At 39.3% G+C, this 26,085-nt stretch overlaps 2 protein-coding genes across 3 annotated transcripts in view; both read left to right on the top strand.

Moving 5' to 3' along the window:
- The window catches only part of LOC311292189 (interferon-induced very large GTPase 1-like), a gene marked incomplete at its 3' end in the record, with an annotated part of 10,003 nt that extends 4,747 nt beyond the window's left edge, over nt 1-5,256 (top strand). The window contains exons 2-3 of one of the 2 annotated variants that reach the window (XM_084411776.1): nt 880-947; nt 1,825-5,256. In XM_084411776.1, coding sequence (XP_084267902.1) covers nt 906-947; nt 1,825-5,256 — 3,474 coding nt within the window. In that variant the 5' untranslated portion in view covers nt 880-905. Of the gene's footprint in view, nt 948-1,824 lie in introns of both variants that reach the window. The other variant, XM_084411775.1, reaches the window with a different exon arrangement.
- Nucleotides 5,257-5,260: 4 nt separating this feature from the next.
- On the top strand, nt 5,261-6,583 carry LOC311292190 (interferon-induced very large GTPase 1-like; the record flags this gene model as incomplete). The annotated part of the gene is made up of 1 exon (XM_084411777.1): nt 5,261-6,583. One exon carries the CDS (start codon nt 5,261-5,263, stop codon nt 6,581-6,583), a length of 1,323 nt encoding a protein of 440 aa, XP_084267903.1.
- Between the last annotated feature and the right edge of the window lie 19,502 nt (nt 6,584-26,085).

The raw sequence follows: 26,085 nt of genomic DNA, 5'->3' as shown, positions 1-26,085 counted from the left end.
TAGCGTAATGTCATATCTTTTTACACTTCTTGCATGTTGCAGCCGGGCTGTTTGCAGCGTTCGCTAGATGTGCCATTCCACAGCTAAAGCATGACTTCCTCTGACAAAAACAAAAACTCAAAACAGTGGTGACACCAGTAAACTACTCAACTTTGTCAAATTTGCCATTTTGATGAAGAATTAAAAAAAACAAATTGCTATTTTAAATTGAGAATATGCTATGATTTACATGATTCATGTGGCAAACTGACATGTTTTCAACATATTAAAGATGGTTATAGCCTAGATGGTGAAAAAAATCATCTAAAAATTTTGATTAGAACTGCTCACGGGATGACCAAAGAAACCTTTTGTTTTGGTGGCAATAAACAATAAGAGTTTGTTTTTCTTCATAACACACATTAGGACAAGTTTGTAAGAATCCTAAAAAAGGCATTATAATAACGTAATCAAATTTTGCAAATCAAATCTAAATTAATTTTCCTGAATTTACAAAAACTGCTTTTGATTTAAATTTTACTGCCTACTCAAAGATTCACACTTTTAGCCGGTAGGGAAGAACAAAAATTTACAAATGATCAGACTGACATTTCAACATGCACCAATATGAGAAAGAATCAGACAATTAAAACTCTATAAAACATACATGTCATTGTCATACATCATCTGAGGGTACAGTACTTGGGTGTTTAGGTGAATGTTATTTACAGTAATATAGTAATGGAATTATTTCAGTCCATAAAAGGAGCAGCATTTAAACAAAAATTGCTAAAGGAACTGCCAAAGGAAATGGCAGCTAAAATCTTGTTACAAATTAACCAACACTATGCAGTATTTTTCATTGTAGAATGAATATTCTCTTTCTTTTTTTCTTACAAGATCAAACCACAATTATTGAAGAGAAGATGGACAACACAACCACAAAAGACAAAAGAGAGAGACATAGGGTAAGTGCGATGTGAAGTGTAAAGCAATATAAGAAACCCGAGACATTTAAAGGTTCTCTAAGCGATGTCACACGTTTTTTAGGCTGAAACATTTTTTGGCTGAAACATACAGCAAACATCTCCTCACTATCTGCTAGCTGCCTGTCCCCTGAACACACTGTAAAAAAACGCGGTCTCTGTAGACAGCTCAGGCTCCACAAATGGCAACAAAAACAAACTGGGCCAACCTGGACCACGAAACATAAACAGTGTTCCAGCAAATAACCGATAAGAATGATTTGGAGGTGGGGGTGGGGGGTTTAGTGCGCGTGCACATGAAGGAGTGGGGAGTGGAGGAGAGAGAAGCATGAAGAGGGAAGTTAGCTAGAGGAGAGATGTCCTAGACAACGACTAACATGAGAATTATTCCGGTGAACAAATAGCAAAGAAGAGGGAAAAGGAGAAGGAACGCACAAAGTCCCCAAAGGGAATGGGAGGGGACGGGATGAGGAGGAGGGAGGGTCGAGCTAGCCTCAGTTTTGTTTGACAATACTTAGAACATCAACAAGAATTGACGTCACCCAACATCGCTTAGAGCACCTTTAACAGGTTTGGGAATCCATTAGTTTATTTAGGCAGGCAAAGTGCTGCCTCTCATGTACAGTTGTTTTTTATACACACATGAGGCTGATGTAAAGTTGAAGCTGTGAAGTTACAACATGAAGTTGTTTTATAATAATATACAAGTTATTGATCATATCTGACTATGGTGCCTGCAAGTCTTTTTGTAGAAAATATGTTGTTAGAAAACTTGCTGTTTTCAATTTGCAGCTCTTTGTACTGGCATATCTATACAAAAATGAGACATAAGAGTAAAACTGTCATGTTTATGTTACAGGCCGAAACAGCCAAAGACCTTACAACACAAGGGAAAGATGTGGGAAAAGAAGTGGAGGAACTTTTTCAAAGACTTAAACTTGAAGTCAAGAGAAACAAACTGAGAGCTTCAGATGTTCTTCAGATAACTGCAAAATCATTACAGTCTCATGGGTCTTGTACTGAGGAGGAACTGGTTCATATGTTTTTACAAAAATTACTGATGATGAACTATAAAGCAAGAAGTATCACGGTTACAGATACTACGAAGCAACACAAAGAAAAACAACAAAAAGCCCAACAACCATCTGCAAACAATGATGATGCGTTAAATGCAGTTTTTGGAAGAACATCAACGTCTAATATAAGACAGAGCAACACAGACCCCATTCACCCAATGGATGTTCAGATGGCCGTGTTTCATTGTGCTGATGGTTTCCTGAAGCAGATGATGGTCACTAAACTGTCCCAGTGCCGGTACGCGCTGCCTCTGCTTGTTCCTGATCTGTTCACTCATCAGATTGAGTTCCCTCTGTGGACATTTAGAGAAATTAACCAGAGCTGGAAAATTATAAACGACAACAAAGAAATCATCAGTAAAATCCAGCCGATCTACAAGGCAGAAACTCCAATGGTGTTTTTCTTCAGGTTTGGCTCAGTGTCCTCATCCAAGTCTGAGCTGATGAACAAGCTGATCAATGAGAAACACGACACGTTCTTCAACAGGAACTGCCCAGGCAGCAGCAGAACCCGAGTCCTGATGGATGGAGTGGTGGAGATCGCCTGGTTCTGCCCCTCTGGGACATATGATGATAAATTCACTGAACGCGTTGCATTCTGTAATCTACACGGTGATGCAGGAGACCATGAGAAACAGATGCATATAATGACTAAAATGGCCTCAGTCAAAGTTGTTGTTTTACCACAGCTGGACAGAAATGATAAAAGTGCAGAAAAATTCCAAAAACTCTACGAGGACCCAAAGCCCCTGATTTGCCTTCTTCCTGAGGATGATTCACCGTACACAGAGGTGAGGATTGGGAAATATAAAATTGGTTTGAAAAACAGAGGTCAAGCAGAAATATCTAAAGATCTCAGAGAAGCTATTACAGATAGCCTCTCATTCTCATCTTCAAAATCACCTTCCACTTTCATACTTGAAAATGTGGCCAAACACTCAGACATCAGAGTAGATCAGGAAGATGTTGATGACTGCAGAGAAGGAAGAGAAGCAGCTCAAAAAATGGTGAGACTACTGGAGAAGAAAGATCTGACAAAGATTAAAGAATCATTTCTGCCCTGTCAGGGCGAACTGTGGCATCAGTGGTGTCAGAAGAATAAAGAACTAAATCGACCACAAGGGGATGTCACAGAAATGGAAATCGGTAAAAAAAAAACTGAGATGAAGAAAGTCCGTGAACAGCAGCATAAATCTGAAATAAGTAAGTTTATACATTTATTTGTGGAACAAATGGACTCAGGTGCCGCAAATAAGTCAACGTTTTTTCTTAAATGGCTCAGAATCCTCCTGGATGAATATACCTCCACTGACCTTTCACATCTACATCATGAGTATGATGAAAAGTGGTCAAACATCTTAAAACTGAAAGACAATCCTGACGAATCTGAAAAACTCAAGCCTGAACTTCTGGAACTATCTGAGAAACTTCAAGCTGCAGCCTTTGGTTTGGAGCACATCCTCAGAGAAATTGGACAGATTTATGAATCATGTTTATCTGTGAAGAAGAACAAGAAAGACCTGCAGATTGACTATTATTCTCTCCCGGGTCTTGCAGCAAAGATGATGATCTCTGGATTTCCACTGGAGCTGATGGATGGAGATGCTGGCCATGTTCCTCTGGTCTGGGTTGATGCTGTTCTAGATGAACTCATCCAGAAACTGGGAGACCAGAGAGTCTTTGTTCTGTCCATTTTAGGGATTCAGAGCTCTGGGAAATCCACCATGCTGAATGCCATGTTTGGACTGCAGTTTGCCGTCAGTTCTGGCAGGTGCACCAGAGGAGCTTTCATGCAGCTGGTCAAAGTGTCAGACGAGATGAAAAAACAGATGAACTTTGACTATATTCTGGTTGTGGATACTGAGGGACTTCGTTCTCTAGAACTGGCAGGAAGATCAACAAGACATCATGACAATGAATTGGCCACGTTTGTTATTGGCCTTGGAAATTTGACATTGATCAACATCTATGGAGAAAACCCCACAGAGATGCAGGACATTCTTCAGATTGTTGTTCAGGCCTTCTTGAGGATGAAGGAGGTCAGATTAAGCCCCAGCTGTGTGTTTGTGCATCAGAACGTTTCAGACGTCACAGCTGAAAAAAATACCATGGAAGCAAGGAGACGACTGCAGGAGACACTGGATAAGATGACCAAACTCGCTGCAGAAGATGAAGTCTGTAATGAAGAACGTTTCAGTGATGTCATTCAATTTGATGTACAGAAGGATGTGAAGTATTTTGCTCAGCTCTGGGAGGGCAGCCCACCAATGGCACCACCCAACCCTTCATATTGTGAAAATGTTCAAGACCTTAAGAAAACTATTCTTTCTTGTGTATCAAAATCAAATGGCATGGAGCTGACAAACATCAAAAATCATATTAAAAATCTCTGGGATGCTTTACTGAACGAACGCTTTGTGTTCAGCTTCAAAAATGCTCTGGAGATTGCCACATACAGAAAACTGGAGACAGAATACAGTAAGTGGACCTGGTGTCTTCGGAAGGCCATGCTGGAAATTGAAAATAGATTACAGAACAAAATAGAAAACGAAGCAATCAATGTGGTTGAGGAAAGAGATCTTCAAGAGGAACTAAATCTACAAAGTACAGAAGTGAAGAAATCTATGTCAGAATTCTTTGAGAAAGACAGCAGTGCCAATATTCTGATTCAGTGGAAAAAATCTTTCGAAATAAAAATCTCACACATACAGGAAAACATTGTTAGGGAAACAAAGTCGAAATTGAATGAGGTGCTACAGCAGCGAGTCCTAAAGAAACAGATAGATGATCAGAGGACACAAAATGAAAACGCTCTCCTTGAGAAGGCCAAAGATCTTGCGTCAACTCTCAAAGACCAAGCAAATAATGATGCATTCCTGCAAAGAGATTTTAATTCATTTTGGGAAAAATGTGTAGATGAGATTAGGAAAAACACACCTCAAGGCACAGACCTTGACATTTTAAAAGATACGAAGGAGGTCCTCGGTGATGCCAATGAAAGGTTCGCAGACCCCTCTATGAAGAACAAAAAGTGCAACATCTTCATGATGTCAAACTATTCAGAGTATGTACAGATTCAAAAACAGAAGAAATCTTTTACAAATCCATTCAGATCTACTTATTCTCTAACTAAAGAGGATCACACTCAAATCAAAACTTTAATTTTAGATATTGAAGAGCAAGCAAAAAAAAAAAATCATGTCAAAACACATTGAAAAGATGGGCTACAACAAAAGTTACATTCAAGAACTCAGTGATTTCATCAAAGAAAAATTAACAGAATATGAGGAAAGACAAAAAGAGAAATATGTGTTCAAGAAACACTTCTTCAGTGATTTGGTCCTTGCCATATTGCACACAGTAAAACCGATAATCATGGAACAGCACGAAAAATTCAAGCAAGCCAATGATCCTGTTCTCTATTTTACAAGAAAAAGAGAAGAATATTACAGTATTTTCCAGAAATACTGCCAGGGGGCAACATCAGCTACGATCATAGGTGAGATCATCTGTAACAAACTTAAAGAACCCATTGAGCAGAGCGTCTACAAAAAAACTGCCAGAGATTTGGCAGATGAAATGAGGACAAACTGTGAATCATTGAATGGAAACAGATCTAATCTGGAGAAACACATCCTGAAGACACTGGCAGAAAAGGAGAATTTTGAGGCATACAAAACCTACATTAATAATCCCAAAGAGCACTTCAAGAGTTTCATCAGAGAGGAAGTCAGTCAGTACATCACTGCTAAGTTCGACACCAGTGTTCTGCCCAAGATGAGCAATGATTTAGAACAGAAGGAGAAGCGGATCGTAGAAGCAGTGAAGAGAGCAACTGAAGAGGTTAATAAAAAACATGGAGATGGAGATGCTGATCTCTGGTTGAAGACTTTCACTCTGAAGTTATCAGATGTGCTGAAATTCTCTGAGAATGACCTCAGAGGAGTTAGTCGTGATGGTGTTGATGTAAAACACCTAGAAGAGGTAATAAAAAAAAAAATTCCTTCTATAATATCTGGCATTCGCGAGAAATTCATAACAGAATCTTTTCCATCAAAGCTGGAACATAAGGACAGGCCCGATGAGATACTAAATGAACACCTCTGTCAGTGCTGTTGGGTTCAGTGTCCGTTCTGTAAAGCCATTTGCACCAACACAGCAGAAGACCACGATCCAAAACCTCACAGTGTTCCTTTCCATCGAATTGATGGAGTGAATGGGTGGCATTATGAAGGAACAGAAAATCTTTCTGCAGATTTTTGCACAACTCTAATGTCAAGTACTAAGTCTTTTCGCCCATCTCATGAACCTAATAAATCCATTAAATATAAAGATTACAAAACTGCAGGAGGGGTTTATGCTAAATGGAGCATCACCCCTGACTTCACTGAGCTGTCATATTGGAAGTGGTTTGTCTGTAGATTTCAGAAAGATCTGGAAAATCACTACAATAAAAAATTTCAGGGTCAAGGTCAGATTCCGGGTGAATGGAGAAACCACCATAAACAGGATGCTATTGACAGTCTGAACAAATACATGTGAACAAGCAGTCATTTTTTCATTGATTTAAGTCTTTAGGCAAGGCAAGGCAAGTTTTTTATATAGCACATTTCATACACAGTGGCAATTCAAAGTGCTTTACATAGAAGAAATTAAAATAATAAAAAGAAATAAGAATAATTAAACAGTTTAGAAAAAAATAAAAAATAAAAATAAAATACAGTACAGTACAAACAGTCGGACGAACATTGGCACAGTGCTCATTCATTAAATGCATAGCTAAACAGATGTGTTTTGAGTCTGGATTTGAAAGTGACTACTGTAGGAGCACGTCTGATCTCCTCCTGAGGAGTCCATTACAATAATCCACCCTGCTGGTGATGAAAGCATGCACAAGTTTCTCTAAGTCTTGTCTGGAAACAAAGCATCTAATTCTTGCAATATTTTTCAGATGATAGTATGCTGATTTAGTTATTGCTTTGACATGACTACTGAAACTAAGGTCTGACTCTAGTGTCACACCGAGATTCCTGACTTGATGTTTAGTTGTTTGACCCCTAGAATGAAGGTATGCGTTCACCTTGAGAACTTCATCTTTGTTTCCAAACGCAATGACTTCAGTTTTGTCTTTGTTTAACTGAAGAAAGTTTTGACACATCCAACTGTTGACTTCATCGATGCATTGGCACAGGGAGTCAATGGGGCTGTAATCGTTAGGCGATAGGGCTAAGTACAGCTGTGTGTCGTCTGCATAGCTGTGGTAAGCAATTTGGTTCTTTCTCATTATTTGGCTCATTGGGAGCATATACAGGTTGAACAGGAGTGGTGCAAGAATTGAGCCTTGAGGGACTCCGCATGTCATGGACATCCACTCTGACTTATGATCTCCTATACTCACATAATAACCTCTCCCATCTAAGTATGACCTGAACCATTTTAGGACTATCCCAGAAAGCCCCACCCAGTTTTCCAGCCTGTCCAGAAGTATGTTATGATCGACAGTGTCAAATGCAGCACTGAGGTCGAGTAGTACCAGCACCGATAATTTGCCTGAATCAGTATTTAAGCGAATATCGTTTATTATCTTTATGAGCGCTGTCTCTGTGCTGTGGTGCGGTCGGAAACCAGATTGAAAATTGTCAAAGTATCCATTCGAGCATAAGAATTTGTTCAGCTGATTGAAGACAACTTTTTCAAAGATCTTGCCTATGAAAGGAAGATTTGAGATCGGCCTATAGTTGCTTAATATGGTCTTATCCAGATTGTTCTTTTTCAGGAGGGGCTTGACAACTGCAGTTTTCAGGGAGTTTGGAAAACTCCCAGAGAGAAGTGAGGCATTTACCACTTCTAGAAGATCTGCTTCTAAACTGTTTAACACACTTTTGAAAAATGATGTGGGAAGTGTGTCAAGAGCGCAGGTTGATGTTTTAAGGTGTTTTACGGTTTCTTCCAAAATTTTGCCATCAATTTCTTTGAAGTCAGACATAGTAACTACTTTCTCAGGTGGTTTGATCTGTCTGACCCCAGGGCAACTCAAGGATGTGCTGATCACCTTTCTGATATTATTGAAGTCTCTCTTTTTTAATAATATTTTAGTTCAAGTCAGAACACCTTTGAAGAAAATACTAGACTGTTAGAAAAAGTTATAAAGCTTAATAATTAAATGCATAAAGCTAATTATTAAATGCAACTAAACTCTTCTGTATAATATGGAGTTCTGAATTTATGCTTTTGATAAGAAAATAGATTGCTTTTGCATGCTTATTTGAAACTTTAAGAGGATCTTTTCATAATATCATTGTTAGCATTAATCAGTTCTTAAATGTATAAAAAAATACTTCATAAATGTGTTATAAACTACAGCAAACAGGAGATTTGAAACTCCTGCAATGACATGTAGTGCATGTTTGATTTCTGAGTCTGACCATGAATTATTTTGTGACTTACATAATTATGCTAAGACAAGGGCCTAAATAATAATGCATGTGTCCTATTTTACCTATGATATAAAAGAAAACTGTTTAGCAAATGTATTAAAATGATGTCAATTCTGAATAAAGGTCAGATTTAAATTCTTCAAGTGCATTTTGTGCCTGATTGCAGATCACATCCACACACCCCTGGAATCAAAGCTTTAAGTGATCGAATAACAATCCGATTGCTCTTGACCACATTAAAAGCCAGGTGTAAAAAAACACATTTGTAGTTGTTAAGATACAGTTGTTCTGTAAATAGAAATGTGTTTTGTTCTTCACATTCAGCTAATATGTAAGAGGTTAACTTATTAAATGGTTAGAAAAGTGTGTCATAAGTATTTCAAACTTGACATGAGTATGAGGATCATAGAACTATTTCAATCTAAGTTATCTACTTTGTTTCTCTTCATTAAATAGTTTGACTGAAGTTTATCCAATTCATATAAAAACACACTATACTACAAATATATGCTTGTTTACTTTGTGCATTTTTTTTAAATTTAGCTTTAATTGAGCATGATTGCCGCAAAAATAGTCTCTGCACCAAAACCAAAGATGGTCTTATTGTTCCATTCCATGTCTTATTATTATGTGTACCAAAAAATATATACCCTGCTGATGCCCGGGATAGTTGCTAATTTCCTGACCAATGATTTATGAAAATTATTTAAATCCTGATGCTTTGCAATTTTAACTATGGCTCATTTCCCCCCCAGGAGTATAGCCTAACAGTTATGGCCAGAGAGGATGGTCAGCACAATTCCCATGATTGGCAATGATCAAATTCACATCCGTCTCCACTGAGGGTATAAGACGCCTGCATGTTGGGGTCTCCATCTGGCTACCTGGTTGATGCAAAGATAGATCCTGCAGTAACGCAACCTGTGGAATGATGGAAGGAATTTTCTATTTACTAAACTTTCAGTGAATGGCATTAATAATTTCAAAGATGATTAACAGATTTTATAGACAACTGAAAAAAAATATTTAGTATGCCAAGCATTTCAAAGAGAAGGAACAGTTAGCGTGATTAACTGAAACACAGATGTTCGGAGGATACTCTCACAATTTACTTTGATGTCAGGCAGAGCCAGAGCGGCTCCCGGCAAACATGTGACTATGGTGGCTGGTGTCTCTATTTTCACGTTCCGTGTAATAGAATCGCCAATAACTAGGGCACATTCAACAAGATTCACAGTGGTTGGGGAGAATCTATTTGTTATGGGAATCAGAAGAGCGGTGTTTTGTCCCGCGACTACAGCGTCTCACCATCACCCAATAGCCCTGCTGCACGGGCTCTACTACAGCCGGAACCGAATAATGCACAGAGTTCACTAAGCTAGTCGCATCCAAAGCAGTATCTAAAGCCCTTGCACTCTTACAATTAACCTCGATTAAAGTTTGGATGCGTGTCTCTAGTTCTGAAATCTTCTCCGCCAGCCTAACTATCTCCATGCATTTATCACATGTAAAACCTGTGCTGGCAGAGAAGGATATGCTATACATGTGACAGGAAGTGAAAGTGACAATAAGAGGAGAAGATGACTGACTCACCATGTTTGTTGACTGATCCTAGACCACAGTTGTTTGATGGACTCGTAAAAGGCGCGAGAGAAAAAATAAATAAAGACGGCAGGCACGGATGGCACGTTAACAGGCTAGCGAATTACTAGCGTGTTGTGCTAGCGATAACGATTTAGATTGAAGCTAGCGATGTCAGGTTAATGTGTGGTGATGAGCAAGTTATATTTAGCAATAAAAACAAAATAGGAATGATAGTAAATAAAGATTCAAAACAGAAATATATACGGAGCATACAGACCCAAGCAGCAGCAAGGCAGACAGGAGCAAAGAGTCATCCCAGATCTAGATCTAGACAAGAGTCATCCTAATCTATGTGAATCAAACACAAGAGTCGTCAGAATCAGTGTAATAGCCTACAAGAGTCATCTGAATCAATGTGAATAAAACATTTCGATGACGAATACGAATAAATGCATACCATACGAATATTTCAGACAGCGTATTTTTCTTCAGCTGAGCACTGTTCACCATGATGGATTTGAACTGTATGAAATATGATTGAAATCACTTTTAAAAAAAGAAAGAAAATACAGTAAAGTGCAACATGTGCAGCTCAAGTCTGTCATATTGGCTAAATAAAATTATCATGAGAACAAAAGTCACATCCCTAATCTTTTCAGATCCATTAAGCATGTTTAAAATGTACATTTGGTTCAGTTTTCTTTTCATTTGAATTCTGCATTGCATCTGGACGTCACTCTTTTAGAAAAATAATAAATAGAGGTGCACAAAAGTGAATATTTGTAAGGTTACTGAAATTTGAAAATGCATTTAAATTTTAAAAAACCCAAATACTGCAAAAAATGAAGCTCTTCCTCAGTGTTTCTGTCTTGTTTTCCAGCACAAATATCTAAACATTCTTAAATCAAGATACATTTACTGCAGAAGCACAATGATTTAAGCTTTCTAAAAAATTTCTAAAAACTATGTTTAAAACAAGAAAAATATCTGTCAGCGGCTCAGAAAAATCTACTTATTTCAGAGGAAATCAGATTATTTTTTGACCCCATTGGACGATATTAATTTAGCTTTTTTTGAAGCATAAACTCACTTTATTTGGATATATTTTTCAGCAAGCAATTAATATCTTACTTTATTTTACTTCTCCAGTAAATGTGTCTTGATTTAAGAATGTTTAGATATTTGTAATGAAAACCAAGAGACAATTACTAAGAGAGAAAACGTCTTGGTTACTAACTTAACCTCGGTTCCCTGAGATGAGGGAATGAGTATTGTGTAAGGTTAGCTTAAGCTATGGGAAAACTCCTTTGAAGCCAAATCTTTAAAACAGTGCAGCTGCACAGCATACAAAGATGAGCGGCGAGCGCAGTCATTGGCTGTGCTGCGGCAACTGCACGAACCTAAGAGGCGCTTAAGGGGCAATGAAGGCCCTTAGACTCATAAGCCAACAATAATTGGTGACCAATTAACGGCGACCCCATTGGTGCGACCACCAAAGCATACAAAAAGCTGTTCCGACTGTCTGAATGAGGCAGAATGCTCCAGAGAAAGTCTGAGAGCCCTGACAGGACAGAGTAAATTTGCATCTCTTTTATACTCTGATGAGGGAAGAGCTACTAGTGAAGTAACCTGTGCTCTGAACAGAGTCGAGAGCACTTCAGGAATATAACCATGCCTTGGCTTGAGGACGGCTCTGGAGTCGTTTGGCCCCAAACTCAAGGCAGAACGCGCTCACTGATAGCGCGTGTAAATCGGCCACTCTATTGACTGAAGCGAGCGCCAGTAAAAGAGCGGTTTTGAGAGAGAGGTGCTGCAGGTCCGCAGACCGAAGCGGCTCAAACGGGGAACCCTTCAATGCTACCAGGACCATGGAGAGGTCCCAGACAGGCACAGTGGGGGGATCGCGGAGGGTTTAGCCTCCTTGCCCCTTTAAGGAAGCGAACGATGTCGTTGTTCCTTCCTAGTGATTGTCCGGCCACAAGACCGAGATGCTGATATGGCCGCCACATATACTTTGTGGAGGGGGTGCAACCCACGTCCAAGAGCTCTTGCAAAAAAGCGAGTACACTTGGTACTCCGCCTGAGTAGGGGTCCAGGTTCTGCGCACCAGCCAGAGAACACCACCCATTTCTGAGCGTAGAGGCACCTAGTTGAGGGCGCCCTTGCTTCAGTGATGGTTTTTAGCACCCTATCCGGGAGACACCCAGGTACCCGTTGAGGGGCCATATATGAAGGGTCCACAAGTCAGGACGGGGATGCCAGATTTTCCCGTTCGCCTGCATGAGGAGATCTCTCCTCAGCGGAATTGGCCATGGGGCTGTTTCCAGCAGTTGTGTCAACTCGGAGAACCATAACTGGATCTTCCAGAGAGGGGCTATTAGTAGCACTGCACACTTGCTTTCCCTCATCTGTTCGATGACCTGTGGTAGCATAGTGACCGGAGGAAATGCATATAGCGGACGGCTTGGCCAGTTGTGGGCAAGTGTGTCCTTGCTCTTTGAGAAAAATGTTCGGCAACGAGCGTTGTCTTCTGAGGTGAAGAGGTCGACCTCTGCCTCGCCGGAGATGCTCCATATCAGCTGAACTGTTAGAGGGTTGAGAGACCATTCCCCTGGGTGACCATTGTCTCTGGATAGCATATCTGCACCCTAGTTCAGAATGCCTGGCACATGCGCTGTCCTCAGTGAGCGCAGGTTGTGCTGAGCCCATAGAATGAGACTCTTGGCCATGGCGTGCAGGTTGTTTGAACTGAACGATTTATGCAAGACACCACTAACATGTTGTCTGTTCGGACCAGGACGTGGTGGCTTTTAGATATGGGAGAAAAGCTTTCAGTGATAGAGCGACCACTCTCATCTCTAGATAGTTTATATGTAGGCGCTTCTCTGGGCTTGACCATAGGCCAGAGATGGGCCTGCCCTCGTAAAGGGCCCCCCAACCTAGGCATCTGTCGAGATCACTTTTCTCTTTGAAACCACACCCATACTCACGCCAGACTGATACCTGTTGGACGCTTTCCAGGGAGTCAGGGCTTTGATGCAGCTGTGGCTTGCTCTGATTAGTAAGTGGCCAGATTGCCACGCGTGAGCTGGTACACAGGGTTTTAGCCAGCGCTGAAGAGGACGCATGTGCAAGTGCAATATTCAATTTGCTAAAATTAATGTTCTGTCTAAAATTCACTGTCTTAAAAATGTGTAATCAATTCATTTGTTAGAATATTTATTATGGTAAACATGTTTAAATTCCCTTCTAATGAAAATACAAATCTGGTGATAAAAGCTAATTCTTTTAAAACTTATTTGCTATGGTGTAAAATAGTATTAGTAAAAAGAAATAGTATTGTGCTAACGCTTACCAAATTAAACCCGTATAAATTATGTACAATGTGAAGTTGTGGTGGTTTAATTCATGTGCGTTGCTGTAAATATTTACAGTGCTTTGTTGTGTGTGGTTTTGAAGGTTTTTCACCTACTGAAATTCTACAATAGATTGAGAAAAGGCAACTTAAGTCTAATTCTTGTGAGTGGAACCCAGTGTTCAATTCAGAAGTAAGGAACCCCTTTCAAGTGTGGGACCCGTGCAGCTTATAACACTTGACAGTAGTCCTAGCTGGAGTACTGATGATGCTGAGGCCATGAGACCCAACATCCTCTGAAATCTTTTGAGAGGCGTGCGGGCGCTCGCTTTGAAAGTTGCCGCTAGGTGTTGAATGGTGAGCGTGCGCTCTGGTGTAAGGCACGCTTTCATTCGTATAGAGTCTATCACTATACCCACGAAAGAAATACTCTGGGAGACAGTGTCCTCTTGGAAGTGTTGATCCTGAGACCCAGGCATTCTAGATGGCTGAGGAGCCAGGATCTGTGAGTTATCAACTGTGCCAATTGTCGAGGTAGTTTAACACCGCACTCCCCGCTGTCTCAGGGGGGTAAGTGCTGCATCCATACACTTTGTAAATGTACGAGGTGCTAGTGATAGGCCGAACAGTAGTACTGTGTACTGGTAAGCCTGCCCCTCGAAGCCAAATCTCAGGAATGGCCTGTGATGAGGCGATATTTGGATGTGAATATAAGCATCTTTCAGATCCACTGAGAAAAACCAATCCCCCGGGCAAATTTGCGCGAGGATCTGCTTGGTTGTCAGCATCCTGAACGGACGCGTCATCAGTGCTTTGTTCAAGTGTCTGAGGTCTAGGATGGGCCTGAGGCCACCATCCTTATTTGGAACGAGGAAGTAGGTAAAAGCCTGACTCGCTTTGTTAAAGGGGAACTGGTTCGACAGCTCCCTTTTCTAACAGTTTTGACACTTCGGTGCAAAGAACGTGGGCAACGTCCCTTCTCACTGTCGTTTCAACCACGGCTGAAAAGCGCGGGGTCTGTGAGCAAACTGTAGCAAGTAGCCTCGTTTTATTATTTTCAACACCCATTCTGATATACCAGGGATAGCCTCACAGGCCTTGGCCCGCATAGCTAGGGGTTGAATGAAGACTGGAGACGGGCCGCTGTGAGATAGGGACCCGGCCACCCAGCCGTCTTGTGCTTTTAATGCTGTGTTAACAGCACTCATGTGGAAGGGTGGGCGCTTTACAGCGGCGCATTTATCACATCTCCAGCACGAGCTGGGGGGGAACTGATGTGGAAATAGTTTTTATGTGTAGGGGTGCGTACTTTACAGTGGGCATACAATCTACATTTATTATCTCTCCCACGGTGGCTGGGGGGAGAGTTAATACCGTGTTGGCAGTGTTTATGTGTAGGGGTGCCTACTTCATAGTGGGCACACACAATACATTCATTACACTTCCAGCGTGAGCTGGGGGCGAAGCTTGATACTGTGGGAACAGTGCTTATGTGCAGAGGTGCATACTTTATAGTGGGCACACGACCTACATTTATTACACCTCCAGCGCCGTGGCTAGTAAGGTTTTCGAGGCTCGGGGTCCAACACAATCTTGGGTCGGGGTCCCCGTTTCATATGCAGGGGTGCACACTTTGTAGTGGGCACACCACTTATATTTAAAACACCTCCAGCGTGGGCTTAATGAAATCTGGGGCCGGACCGCTTCATGATAGGGACCCGGCCGCCCAGCAGCTTTCATGCTCGTGTGCTATTGGCACAGTGCTTGTGTGCAGGGGTGCATACGTTATAGTGGGCACACAGCCTACATTTAGAACACCTCCAGCGTGAGCCAGAGGAGGAAAATGATAGAAATCGCTCTTTCTTCATTAGAGTCGCTGTTGGAACAGCGTATGTTTGCAGGGGAGCGTACATTACAGTGGACTCATACCCTGCATTTTAAATACCTCCAGCTTGAGCTAAAGAGAATTGTGTTCACTACCCCTTTTGCAGGAAGCCAGAGATGGCTCTTTAACATGACTAAGCTGGCCAAGCTTAGTCCAATCGCCCTTATGCTGAGCTTAGATGGTGGACGGGATCCAAAGTTGAGCCCGACCAACCCTGTCTTCAGATGCTGCTAAAGAGAGTGAGCCAGCGTGAGCTCGCTTGCTTTGGTGAAAAGATTCAGCGCAGCAGAGATTCGAACTCGGGTCTCTGGCACGAAAGTCTCAGATTCCACCACTGAGCCACAGGTGGGGTGTGAATAGCAACGGAGAAAAGTGGGTGCAGGGCCGGCGTGGGCTCACCTGTTTTTGAATGCTCATTAATACTTGAACCCTGCCATTGTGAACGGGAGGGCGCAAGGGGCGAGGTCGCTTTCTGTACGTGACCTCGGATTTCCACCAAAAAGACCTGCGGATTTCCGCAGTCTCTGGCGTGAAGCCTTAGATTTCACCACTGAGCCACAGGGGGGAATAACGTAAGACAGTTAGCGCGAGCAGAGAAGAGAGCGGCATGTTTTGTGTTGCCTGTAAAACGGCATTTGTTTGCAAATGTGCATGTTTTATAACAGGCTCGTTTGCTGCAATATTGACATTTCCAGCCGCCCAAACTAAAGAGGGAACTGGGAAATGTGTGAGAAATGGAGGTTGGTCCGGCCTGCATTTTTGGACTAAACCAGTTGCCGTAGTCAGCTGCGCTGTGCATTATGGGATGAGGAGAAATGTTTGTTGACAGTTTGCACTTTAAGCATGGCAGCTCGCGGACAAACTTGGAGTTGTGAAGAGGTGCGGAGCCTGATAGAAATTATTAACGTTATTTTCGAGCCGCATCCTCACTTCATTCTAGTGCTGCACGATTAATCGTATCGCAATCGCGATGTCAAGCCTATGCAATTTTATGACGCAAAATGCTGCGATTTTTTATTAAATAAACAAATTAGCGCTGTTAACGCAATTAACGCAGCATCAGCATCATTAACGCAGCAACGTTTTTTTTCGCAAAATTGACCTCTATTATCGCAATATGACATTTTCCCCAAATCGTGCAGCCCTACTTCATTCTCAAGTGGTGTAGACAAACTATATAATAAAATATGACCAGGGATACATTCAGCCCACGCAGTCGTCACTCCATAGTAAACAGCGGCGTGTTGTCTGCCGGATTTTCCACCTCTTTGATTACTTCCGGGAGTTCTTTTGGAATTTTCCCGCACGTTAATTCTGACCAAACGAAGTGCAGTTATGGAAGTGCGTTCAAGACACATCTGGCCAATGAGTGATGTGGATGTTGTCACGTGACTGCATTTTTGGTACATTTTATCAACTCATAAACTGATTCGGAGCAGAGCGATCAGTGTGGTGTGAAAAGGAACCAAAACGCCTGAAAATTCTACAAAGTATCATTTTTCGCCCTTGGTCCGGACCAAATGAACCGAACTACAGATGTGAAAGCACCCTAAATCATGGGCTAATTTTTCTTTTTGGGTGAACTATCCCTTTAAAGACATACATCATTCTTATGAAAATACCTGAGTTAGCTTGATGAACACAGATATATTATCGCTATCATCTGTTTGTCTTCATGTAGTCATCAGTCATCATGACTTCATCAGTCAAAACGTTAATATTAGCATGTTATTATATCCATATAAGGCATTTCCTGAAATGTCATAAGTTTAATACTTCCCTAATGAATCTCACTTGTGGACTTTCTGCGCGAGGGATGAATCAGTATGTACTGGGCTTCCAGTATGAATGAAACAGATATGACATGAGTGTTTAGCGCTCCATATCGCTATCATCTCCCCATTTTGGGTAAAAATAGAAAAATAATACTAAAGTACTTTGTAACGTAGTTACTTGAGTAGTTTTTAAGCAAACTACTAATTTACTCTTACTTGAGTTATATCATTTTTCAGAACTTCTACTTGTACTCAAGTAAATTATTACTTAGGTAGCAATACTTTTACTTAAGTACAATTTGTTAGTACTCTTTCCACCACTGCTGCAGGATGGGGAGATCCATCTCGTCACACTCAGGGCAGCCGCCCTTAGCGAGTGGAGCTTCTGCGTGGTCACGGGCCATGGCCCAGACAGGAATCGCAGAGGATGTGACAGTCTCCGCCGAAGAGAGGGCCTCGGCACGAGGCGCAGGTGGTTGGAGGCATATGCAACAACGCCTCAAATTTGCTCTTTTAGAAAAAGAACACACTAATGCGTTAAAAGGATACACTGCACGCCGGATGGCACAGAAGAACAGTGGGCTGAAGGCGGTGTCCAGTTGAAAAACCAGGAAAGCGAGCGTCCTCAGAACTGCAAGGCAGTTGGCTTGTTCCGCTGAAGGCTTTTCGACAGCGGCCAGTAGGCTTCTTACAGTGCGTGTCCACTGGCACGGTGCGAGTGGAGCGGAGCAAGCGTTTTTAATTCATTCCTATGGAATGAATTTCACGCTTGCACACTGCATTTTGGGATTGACAGCAGACCGGAGAAAGCGTTGAGAGCGACCGAGAGCATCAAAAGTTTGGGCAGTTCTTGACTTTATGCAAATATCAAGCGAAAAACCCTTTCGGTTCGGGATGTGACGTCTGTCTTTTTAGAGTTTAAAAATATGCAGATTGTGCTGTGCTATTGCTGGATTTAGTACATAAATCGTTTTGTTTACGAATATATGTATATATATATATATATATATATATATATATATATGTGTGTGTGTGTGTGTGTGTGTGTGTGTGTGTGTGTGTATGTAGGGTAGAGTGGGGGAAAACGCCCCCCCTTAAGGAAAATGTGATATTACAGTGAAACAAAACATAAATGTGACTAGAATTGCCATCCCGGTTTTGAGTGACTATGGCAGGAGTTATTCACCAAATATTAAAATTGCTCAGCCTTCATAATTAATTAGCATTTTGACTGAAAATATTTTTGTACAAAGGGGGCGTTTTGCCCCAGCGGTGGGGTAAAACGCCCCCCAAGGTGGGGTAAAATGCCCCCTTTCTTACAAACCAGTTTGCTTCATAGATCAACAGCAAAATTAACAGAAAATAGTTTTTAATTTCTAAAAGTAAAAGGCAAGTAATGTATAAACATATATATATATATTAATATTTATTTCAGCAATGTCCAAAATAGCCAAATTTAACTACCTTCCATCAGTGAGCTAACTGTGCTAGCAAGCTAGCTAGTTAATGTTCACTTGAGGTAATTTTTTATGTTTTGTTCAAATATTTTGATTTTACCACCTAGTTATACTGCATTAAGTGTAAAACAAAGGATTTGATAGACAGAAATATTTTATTATAGTAATTATGATAGAGAGAAACTATGCTCCCAGGGGGGCGTTTTACCCCTCAGCGTAGGGGGCGTTTTACCCCACAAGCTATGACTTTAAAAAAAAAAGTTTAATTTTTTAAATATAATTATATTCCTTATAAATAACATATGATCTCAAACTACAGACTTCACTATTCATCTATCATACATCACTGCGATATCCTGCAGAACAATATTCTCTTAAACACTTATTTACTAATATCTGAAAATTATAGCATTTACCATGTAATCCTCTTCTCTTCAAATATGTCGCTGGTGTCAGCTTCTCCATAGAGATTTGTATATCCCCGTTATCAACGTAGTGCATAGCAACAGTAAAAATGTATATTGACTACTTTTAGTGGTTATTTTGGGAAAAACAGGTGGGGGGCGTTTTACCCCATGGGGGCGTTTTCCCCCACTCTACCCTATGTGTTCAATATTTTATTTTAGATGTGTTCATTGTGATTATATTGGCTGGGTTTTTAAAAGTTGATCAAATTGAAAAGGATATCTTTGCTTGGTGCATTTGGAAACAAAGCTTGTCTATTTCTAAATGTAATCGCGTGCATCTCTAATGATTATACTGTGTATGTGTTGAAAAAAACATATATTAAACACACTCGCAACAGACACACACCTCGTTGCCAGCCTCGCTGAGCGGAGTTTAATCAGGGATGCTTGCGATTACATTCAGAAATAGACAAGCTTCGTTTCTAAATTCCCCAAGCAAAGATATCCTGTCAATTTTACAAGCTTTTATAAACCCAGCCAGTATAATCACAATGAACACATTCAAAATGAAATATTTAACATATATAACGACTGCACAACATCTAATTTGTAAACAAAATGATTTATGCACTAAATCCGGCACAATTTGCATATTTTTAAACTCTCAAGACAGACGTCACATCGCGAAGGTCATAGCAATTGGCTAACGACCGCGTTTTTCGCTTGATATTTGCATAAAGTTGAGAACTGGCCAACCTTTTGACGCTCTCAACGCTTTCTCCGGTCCGCTGTCAAATCCCAAAATGCACTGCGCGAGCGTGAAGCTCGACTTCCATATTAGGAATTAATTGAAAACGCTCGCTCCGCGCTAGTGGAGATCAGCGAAGTGTTGAGTTCGCTGAAGGAAATAAATAACCCGTAATCCCATTCTGGCGGGCTCTGATGTGCCAGGGCGCGAAGTGCCCTGATTGGTTCGCGCGTCTGAGCCGCCACGCCATAGGTTCGTGCAGTTGCCGCAGCACAGCCAATGACCGCGCTCGCCGCTCATCTGTGTATCATGCTGTGGGGTGTAAAACTGCGTTTTAAAGATTCGGCTTCAATATTCTCGAGAAAAGGAGTTTTCCCAAAGCGTAAGCTAACCTTAGGCAATACGAGAGACCCGAAGGGAACCAATTTTGCAATCAAGATATGCTGTGTTTCTGCAATGAACGTATACAGTTTATCACACAATAGACATCCCTCACTACAAACAACAGCACAACACTGTGCATTAATGTTCAGATGAATGAATAAAGACGAGACAGAAACTCACCGGCTCTTCTGGATCTGAGCCTGTTGATCCGCATTGAGATGAATCAAGAAATCTAAGATTTGCATGATTCCTCCACACGTGGGCACTGAAAACATGAGCAAATAGCCTACACACTCATGCATGCTTTCAACATCAAGAATTTAGGTTAAAATTGATCTGAATAAAGGAATCGGTTTGCCGTCATTATTTATAGTAAATTTGTGAATCAATGTGAATCAAACACGAGAGTCATTCGAATCAATGTGAGTTTGTTGCATGTCGAAATGAATGAATTCCAAGACGTGCATAATTTGATGGGTTCGTTTAATCTTGTTCACGGCTTACATTACCACGGCATTTATTCGTAGTAGTACACAAATGTGTGCGTTCACAACACTACAAAATACTGTTCTTCTGTTTCTACTCCACGCCCGCACCTGTGTTCCGTGGGCGCCCTCTCCTGTAGGATCACTATAACAACATGCTTGAGCATCACTCACTAGAAATTAAGCAGGGTCTTATGCATTTGCACCAACATTGATTTAAACACATTTCCTGCATTAACCCCATCATGAATTTAGAATACATACGAACATGTTATAATGAGCCCCACATTTCAAACACAAGAGTCATCCGAATCAATGTGAATCAAACACAAGAGTCATCCGAATCAATGTGAATCAAACACAAGAGTCATCTGAATCAATGTGGTTAAAATGTATCTGAATAAGGGAAAAGGTTTGATTATTTAATTTATAGTTAATTATTGCAGTGCACTTAAAGTCTAATATAATATAATTTAGTATAATTAATATAATATAATGAATACAATGTATATAATATAATTAATAAATATTAAATAATATAATATAATTAATAAAATGAATATAATATAATATAATATAATATAATATAATATAATATAATATAATATATACCATGTTTACTTAGCAGAAGATTAGACAATAAAGTGTTATATAATGCTATATCACTAGAGGGCCACAATTCACCATGAATGTAAAAAGCTCTGAAAGATCATGTGACCAGAAACTCTCAAGACAAAGAAACACATTCTCTTGAACTGGAGAGGAAACACACATCCAAGATTCAACTGTTTTTATCTGGTAATTTATCTAGTCTCAAATGAAAAGGAAATGACATTAGAAAAGAACAGAACAGAACTGTATAGAATAAATGTGAAGAATAAAGAACAGCCTGCAATGCTTCCCGCTCTTCACTGATATACAGATGTTGTGATGAACATTATATTGCAGCTTTTGTTCTTCCAGTGTGTGTGAGCTTCAGTGTGTGTGTGTGAGCTTCAGTGTGTGTGAGCTTCAGTGTGTGTGTGAGCTTCAGTGTGTGTGAGCTTCAGTGTGTGTAAATCCAGCAGATGGAGTTGAAGGTCTTTCCCGGGAAACAGGGGTCGTCGCCATGACTCCCACAGTCTCCGGAGACGCCTGTATCCATGGAGACGACTCTGTCCAGTGCAAGTGGCCAGAGATAGTTGACCTTTGACCTGAGGGTCACTCCGGGGGTCAGGGGTCAGCGTTGGCCCGAGGGCTGGGACGTACTCACACTGATTGGCTGTCGCTCTAACCGGCTCAACCTTCATCAAGATGATTAGAATATTGAACAGTTTGCCGGTATGTAAATCGCAGGGAACTCGGCACACATGAGGACGCTTCTCTGAAAGTTTGCTGGTAAAACAGCGTGCAACGGTTTAAAATAGTTCCTTTGTTCAGGAATACTGAAGAATCTGGAAAGGTTGACTGACCGAATCACCAAACTGTGGTTAGAGGTCAAGATCGTCATAGTTCACCCCAGAATTAAAAAGAAAAATTGCATTATTTTCATTACAAGTGTAAAAAAAAAAAAAAAACAGTTGCTGCCTTAAATTTTTAAGTACAATCAACGTAGATGTTTAGGTAATTTCACCTTAAATTACATTAAACTGGCTTAAAAAAGTTGAAAATTGCTTAACTTAGTTTGATGAGTTAAAGCCATGTAAAAGCATATGTTGTCATAACTTACTGATCATGCCATTCCTAATAATAATGTTGGTAAGGTTGCACTTTTGTTAACTACATTCATTAATCTGAAGCATTTATGAATCTTAGTTGATGTTAATTTCTACATTTACAAATAAAATCAAAAGTTGTATGTTATTATTTTATGGAGTTCACATGAAGTAACAATAAACATTTGTGTTTTTGTTTACTAATGCTAACAAAGATGAATAAATGCTGTATTGCTTATTTTTAGTCCATTTTAGTTAATGCATTAAGTAATGTTAACTAAAACACTGTAAAAATATTGCTGTTTAACTTCAAATTTTGAGTCAATAAAAAAAAAAATTAATAATAATAATACAACAAAGGAATAGAAACTCAAAATATTGTTTTCTGAACCACAATTATCTGAGCTGATTTGACAAAAAAATAAAAAGATGTGATAACAAATCATGATTTTTTTTTTTACCTTATTGTAAAGTGTTACCAAATTTTTTATGAGTGGCATACAGTATTTTTGCATTAAATGCAATATTGTTTTATTATTTAAATCAGCATAAAGCCAGAATAACAAATACTACAATGATGTAAAAATAATAAACAATTTAAATAAAATGCTTCTTTTTTTTTAAATGAGATTTTTTATGCATATTTTTCACAAGATTTATTTATGCATGGATGCATGAGCTGATCAATGTAAGCAATGCAAGTCGCTTTGCATAAAAGCATCTGACAAATGCATGAATGTAAATGCAGATTGTTAAAGCTTCTTCTGGCTGAATGCATTTGCAAACGGAGTCCATCCCAGAGGGGTGTGTGTGTGTGTGTGTGTGTGTGTCATCATGGATGGGAAAAGGCACGTGATCAAAGCCTTCTTCCTCCCAATAATTTATGCCCTGCAGCAGATGGCTTGTCAATATCAATATATTAATTTAAAAGCAGTAGCACGATGTGTGTTAGAGTCCTGGAGTGTGTGTGATGAGCACAAGGGCAAAGAGAGGAGACACACTTCCAGAGATTACAGCGAACCAGAGAAATAAAAAATCTCCTGCAGTTCAAACTCAAATAAAAGAGGAATGAGGGGAAGCGTCACAGTATTAAACTGAGATGATGACACCAGTAAAGCGTCTAATGCTGATAATATGAAGATCTGTGATGAGAAACATCAGCTTACAGTCCCAGTCGCTTTATTCTTGACAGGTTTTTGACAATAACATTCATTTATTCCAGTAATTCAACTTAACAGGTGAAACTAATATAATATATAGACTCATAACATACAAAGTGAGATATTTCAAGCCTTTACTTGTTATAATTTTGATGATTATGGCTTACAGCTTATGAAACCCCCAAATTCAAAATCTCAGAAATTTTCATAAGCTGTAAGCCATAATCATCAAAATTATAACAAGTAAAGGCTTGAAATATCTCACTTTGTATGTTATGAGTCTATATAATATATTAGCTTCACCTTTTAAGTTGAATTACTGGAATAAATGAACTTTTGCACGATTTTCTAATTGTTCAAGTTTCATATAAAGCCTTTGAATCAGAACAAGAGCCCCAAAATTGTTAAATGATTAAAACTCTTAATTATTCTTAAATGTTTATTACTGTTAGTAATACACACACACAAACACATATATATATATATATATATATATATATATATATATATATATATATATATATATATATATATGCAATTATATTTTACATAACTGCTCAAAGGTTTGGAATAATTCAGATTTTTTAAATGTTTAAACATTTCTCTTCTGATCAGAAATACAGTCAAAATTGCAAAATATTATTCTAATGTAAATCAGCTGTTTTCTATGTGAATATACAGTAAAGTGTAATTTATTCCTGTGATCAAAGCTGAATGTTCAGCATCATTACTCCAGTCTTCAGTGTCACATGATCCTTCACAAATCACTCTAATATGAGGATTTGATGATCAAGAAACATTTATGATTATTATCAGTGTTGAAAACAGCTTCATATTTTTGTGGAAACCGTGAATATTTTACTTTTCGTTTAGAATTATGTTGCCAAAAATCCTGATGGTCTAAATCAATTAAATCAAGTCTCTTCTCAGATTGTCTGAATCATGATGCTTTTAATCACTAATGCGCTGTGCTCTCAGATGGCCAGTTTTCTCCTCTCGTTTCTCAGTTTCTCAGTATCCGGTGGATTCGGGTCTTCCCGGCGCATCCGTTTGCCAAACCCTCTCGGCTTATGGACACACTGGTTTTGCTGTGAAATTCTAGGACGAGATTTATTGGTAAAGTAAAGTACTCTGTTATTTAAAAAGGGGGTAAACAGCGCCTGAACTCTCTTGACCTCTTCCTCCGTGCTAATAAAACATTTCCAGTGTGTGACACATCATAAACGCCACGAGCCGCGTAACATCCCTCCTGGAGAATTAAACACAAACAGTTGACCTTTGACCTCTGAGTTACTGAACCCCTGAACCTTTCTGAGAGAGCCGGACAGCGAACAGGTTCACCCCATTGATTTAGTGAAGATTTTTATTGAGTAAAACATCTCTTTTAATGCTCTAATGTCTGTTTATGGAAGACGGAGCAACAGTTATACTTTATTCCCTCGCTGGACTGAATACGGGAAAGATCACAAAAGATCCTGTTTAAAAGCGTATATATTCCCGCCACAGTTAAAGCTCGACTGATGCGAAATCATTTGCAAACGTGCGTTATTGTTTTGCATCTCAGTAAATGTTTCTGGTCACTTACGAGCCTTTATAGATCTGATTATGGTGATCAGAGAAATGGCACATGAGAGGTCACCCCATCTGACCTTTGACCTCTGACATATGGCACTAAAAATGTGCTTAGTAAAATTTGAAGTGACCTACTTGCAAGAACACTGAGGTCCTCCTGCACAAAACACACACAAACACACTTTTTATATGCATGTATTGTTTGAAACAGATGATTAATAAAACAAAGGAGCCAGTCAATTTAGCTTTGAAGTACAACACCATAAAAATGACTTGATGTTCTAAAATAGCTAAAACTGGGGGAGTTTTTATAGCATTAAATTACAAACTATAATATTACCTCAATTTACTAAAATAACTAAAACTGGAATAGAATTTTAAAAAAAATACGAAAAATAACAAAAACAACAAAATGACTAAAAACTTAAATAAAATTACTTAAAAAAAAGACAAAAACACAAACTGAACTCAAATTTAACTAAAATTAAACTCAAAACAGAAAATATATAAAAAATTACAAACTATAATATTACCTCAATTTACTAAAATAACTAAAACTGGAATAGAATTATTTTTTTTTTAACTACGAAAAATAACAAAAACAACAAAATTACAAAAAAAAATTATATCTACAAAAACTTTAATAAAATGACTTAAAAAATTAAAAAAAAAAATTAACTAAAATATTACTATAATCAAACTCAAAATATAAAATATATAAATATAAAATATAAACTAAAATAACAAACTGAATTTTAATTTAAACCAAACAGGCACATAACGAATAAAAATGACAAAAACACACAAAATTACTAAAACTTTAAATACAATTAAAATAAACGTAATTCAATATTTACTAATTCCAGTTGAGAGAGAAGAATCACAATATGCAATTTCCATTAGACCAGAGGTCCATATTAAGGTACGCTGACCTTTAAAGGTCTTCAGTGTGTATTTGTGACAAGATTTAGAGAGCTTTCACACATCTCCTCCTGGAAAGGACACCTCTCAAATACTGAAAACACAGCACACCGGCCTAATAATAGAGCACATTTTTACCACCTAAGTCAAGGATATGGATCAATACTAATAACAATGCCT

Source organism: Rutilus rutilus (genome assembly GCF_951802725.1).
Source record: "Rutilus rutilus genome assembly, chromosome: 6".
Lineage (NCBI taxonomy): Eukaryota > Metazoa > Chordata > Actinopteri > Cypriniformes > Leuciscidae > Rutilus > Rutilus rutilus.
Note: the sequence above shows the minus strand (reverse complement) of the source record. Positions and strands in the feature narration are given on the sequence as shown.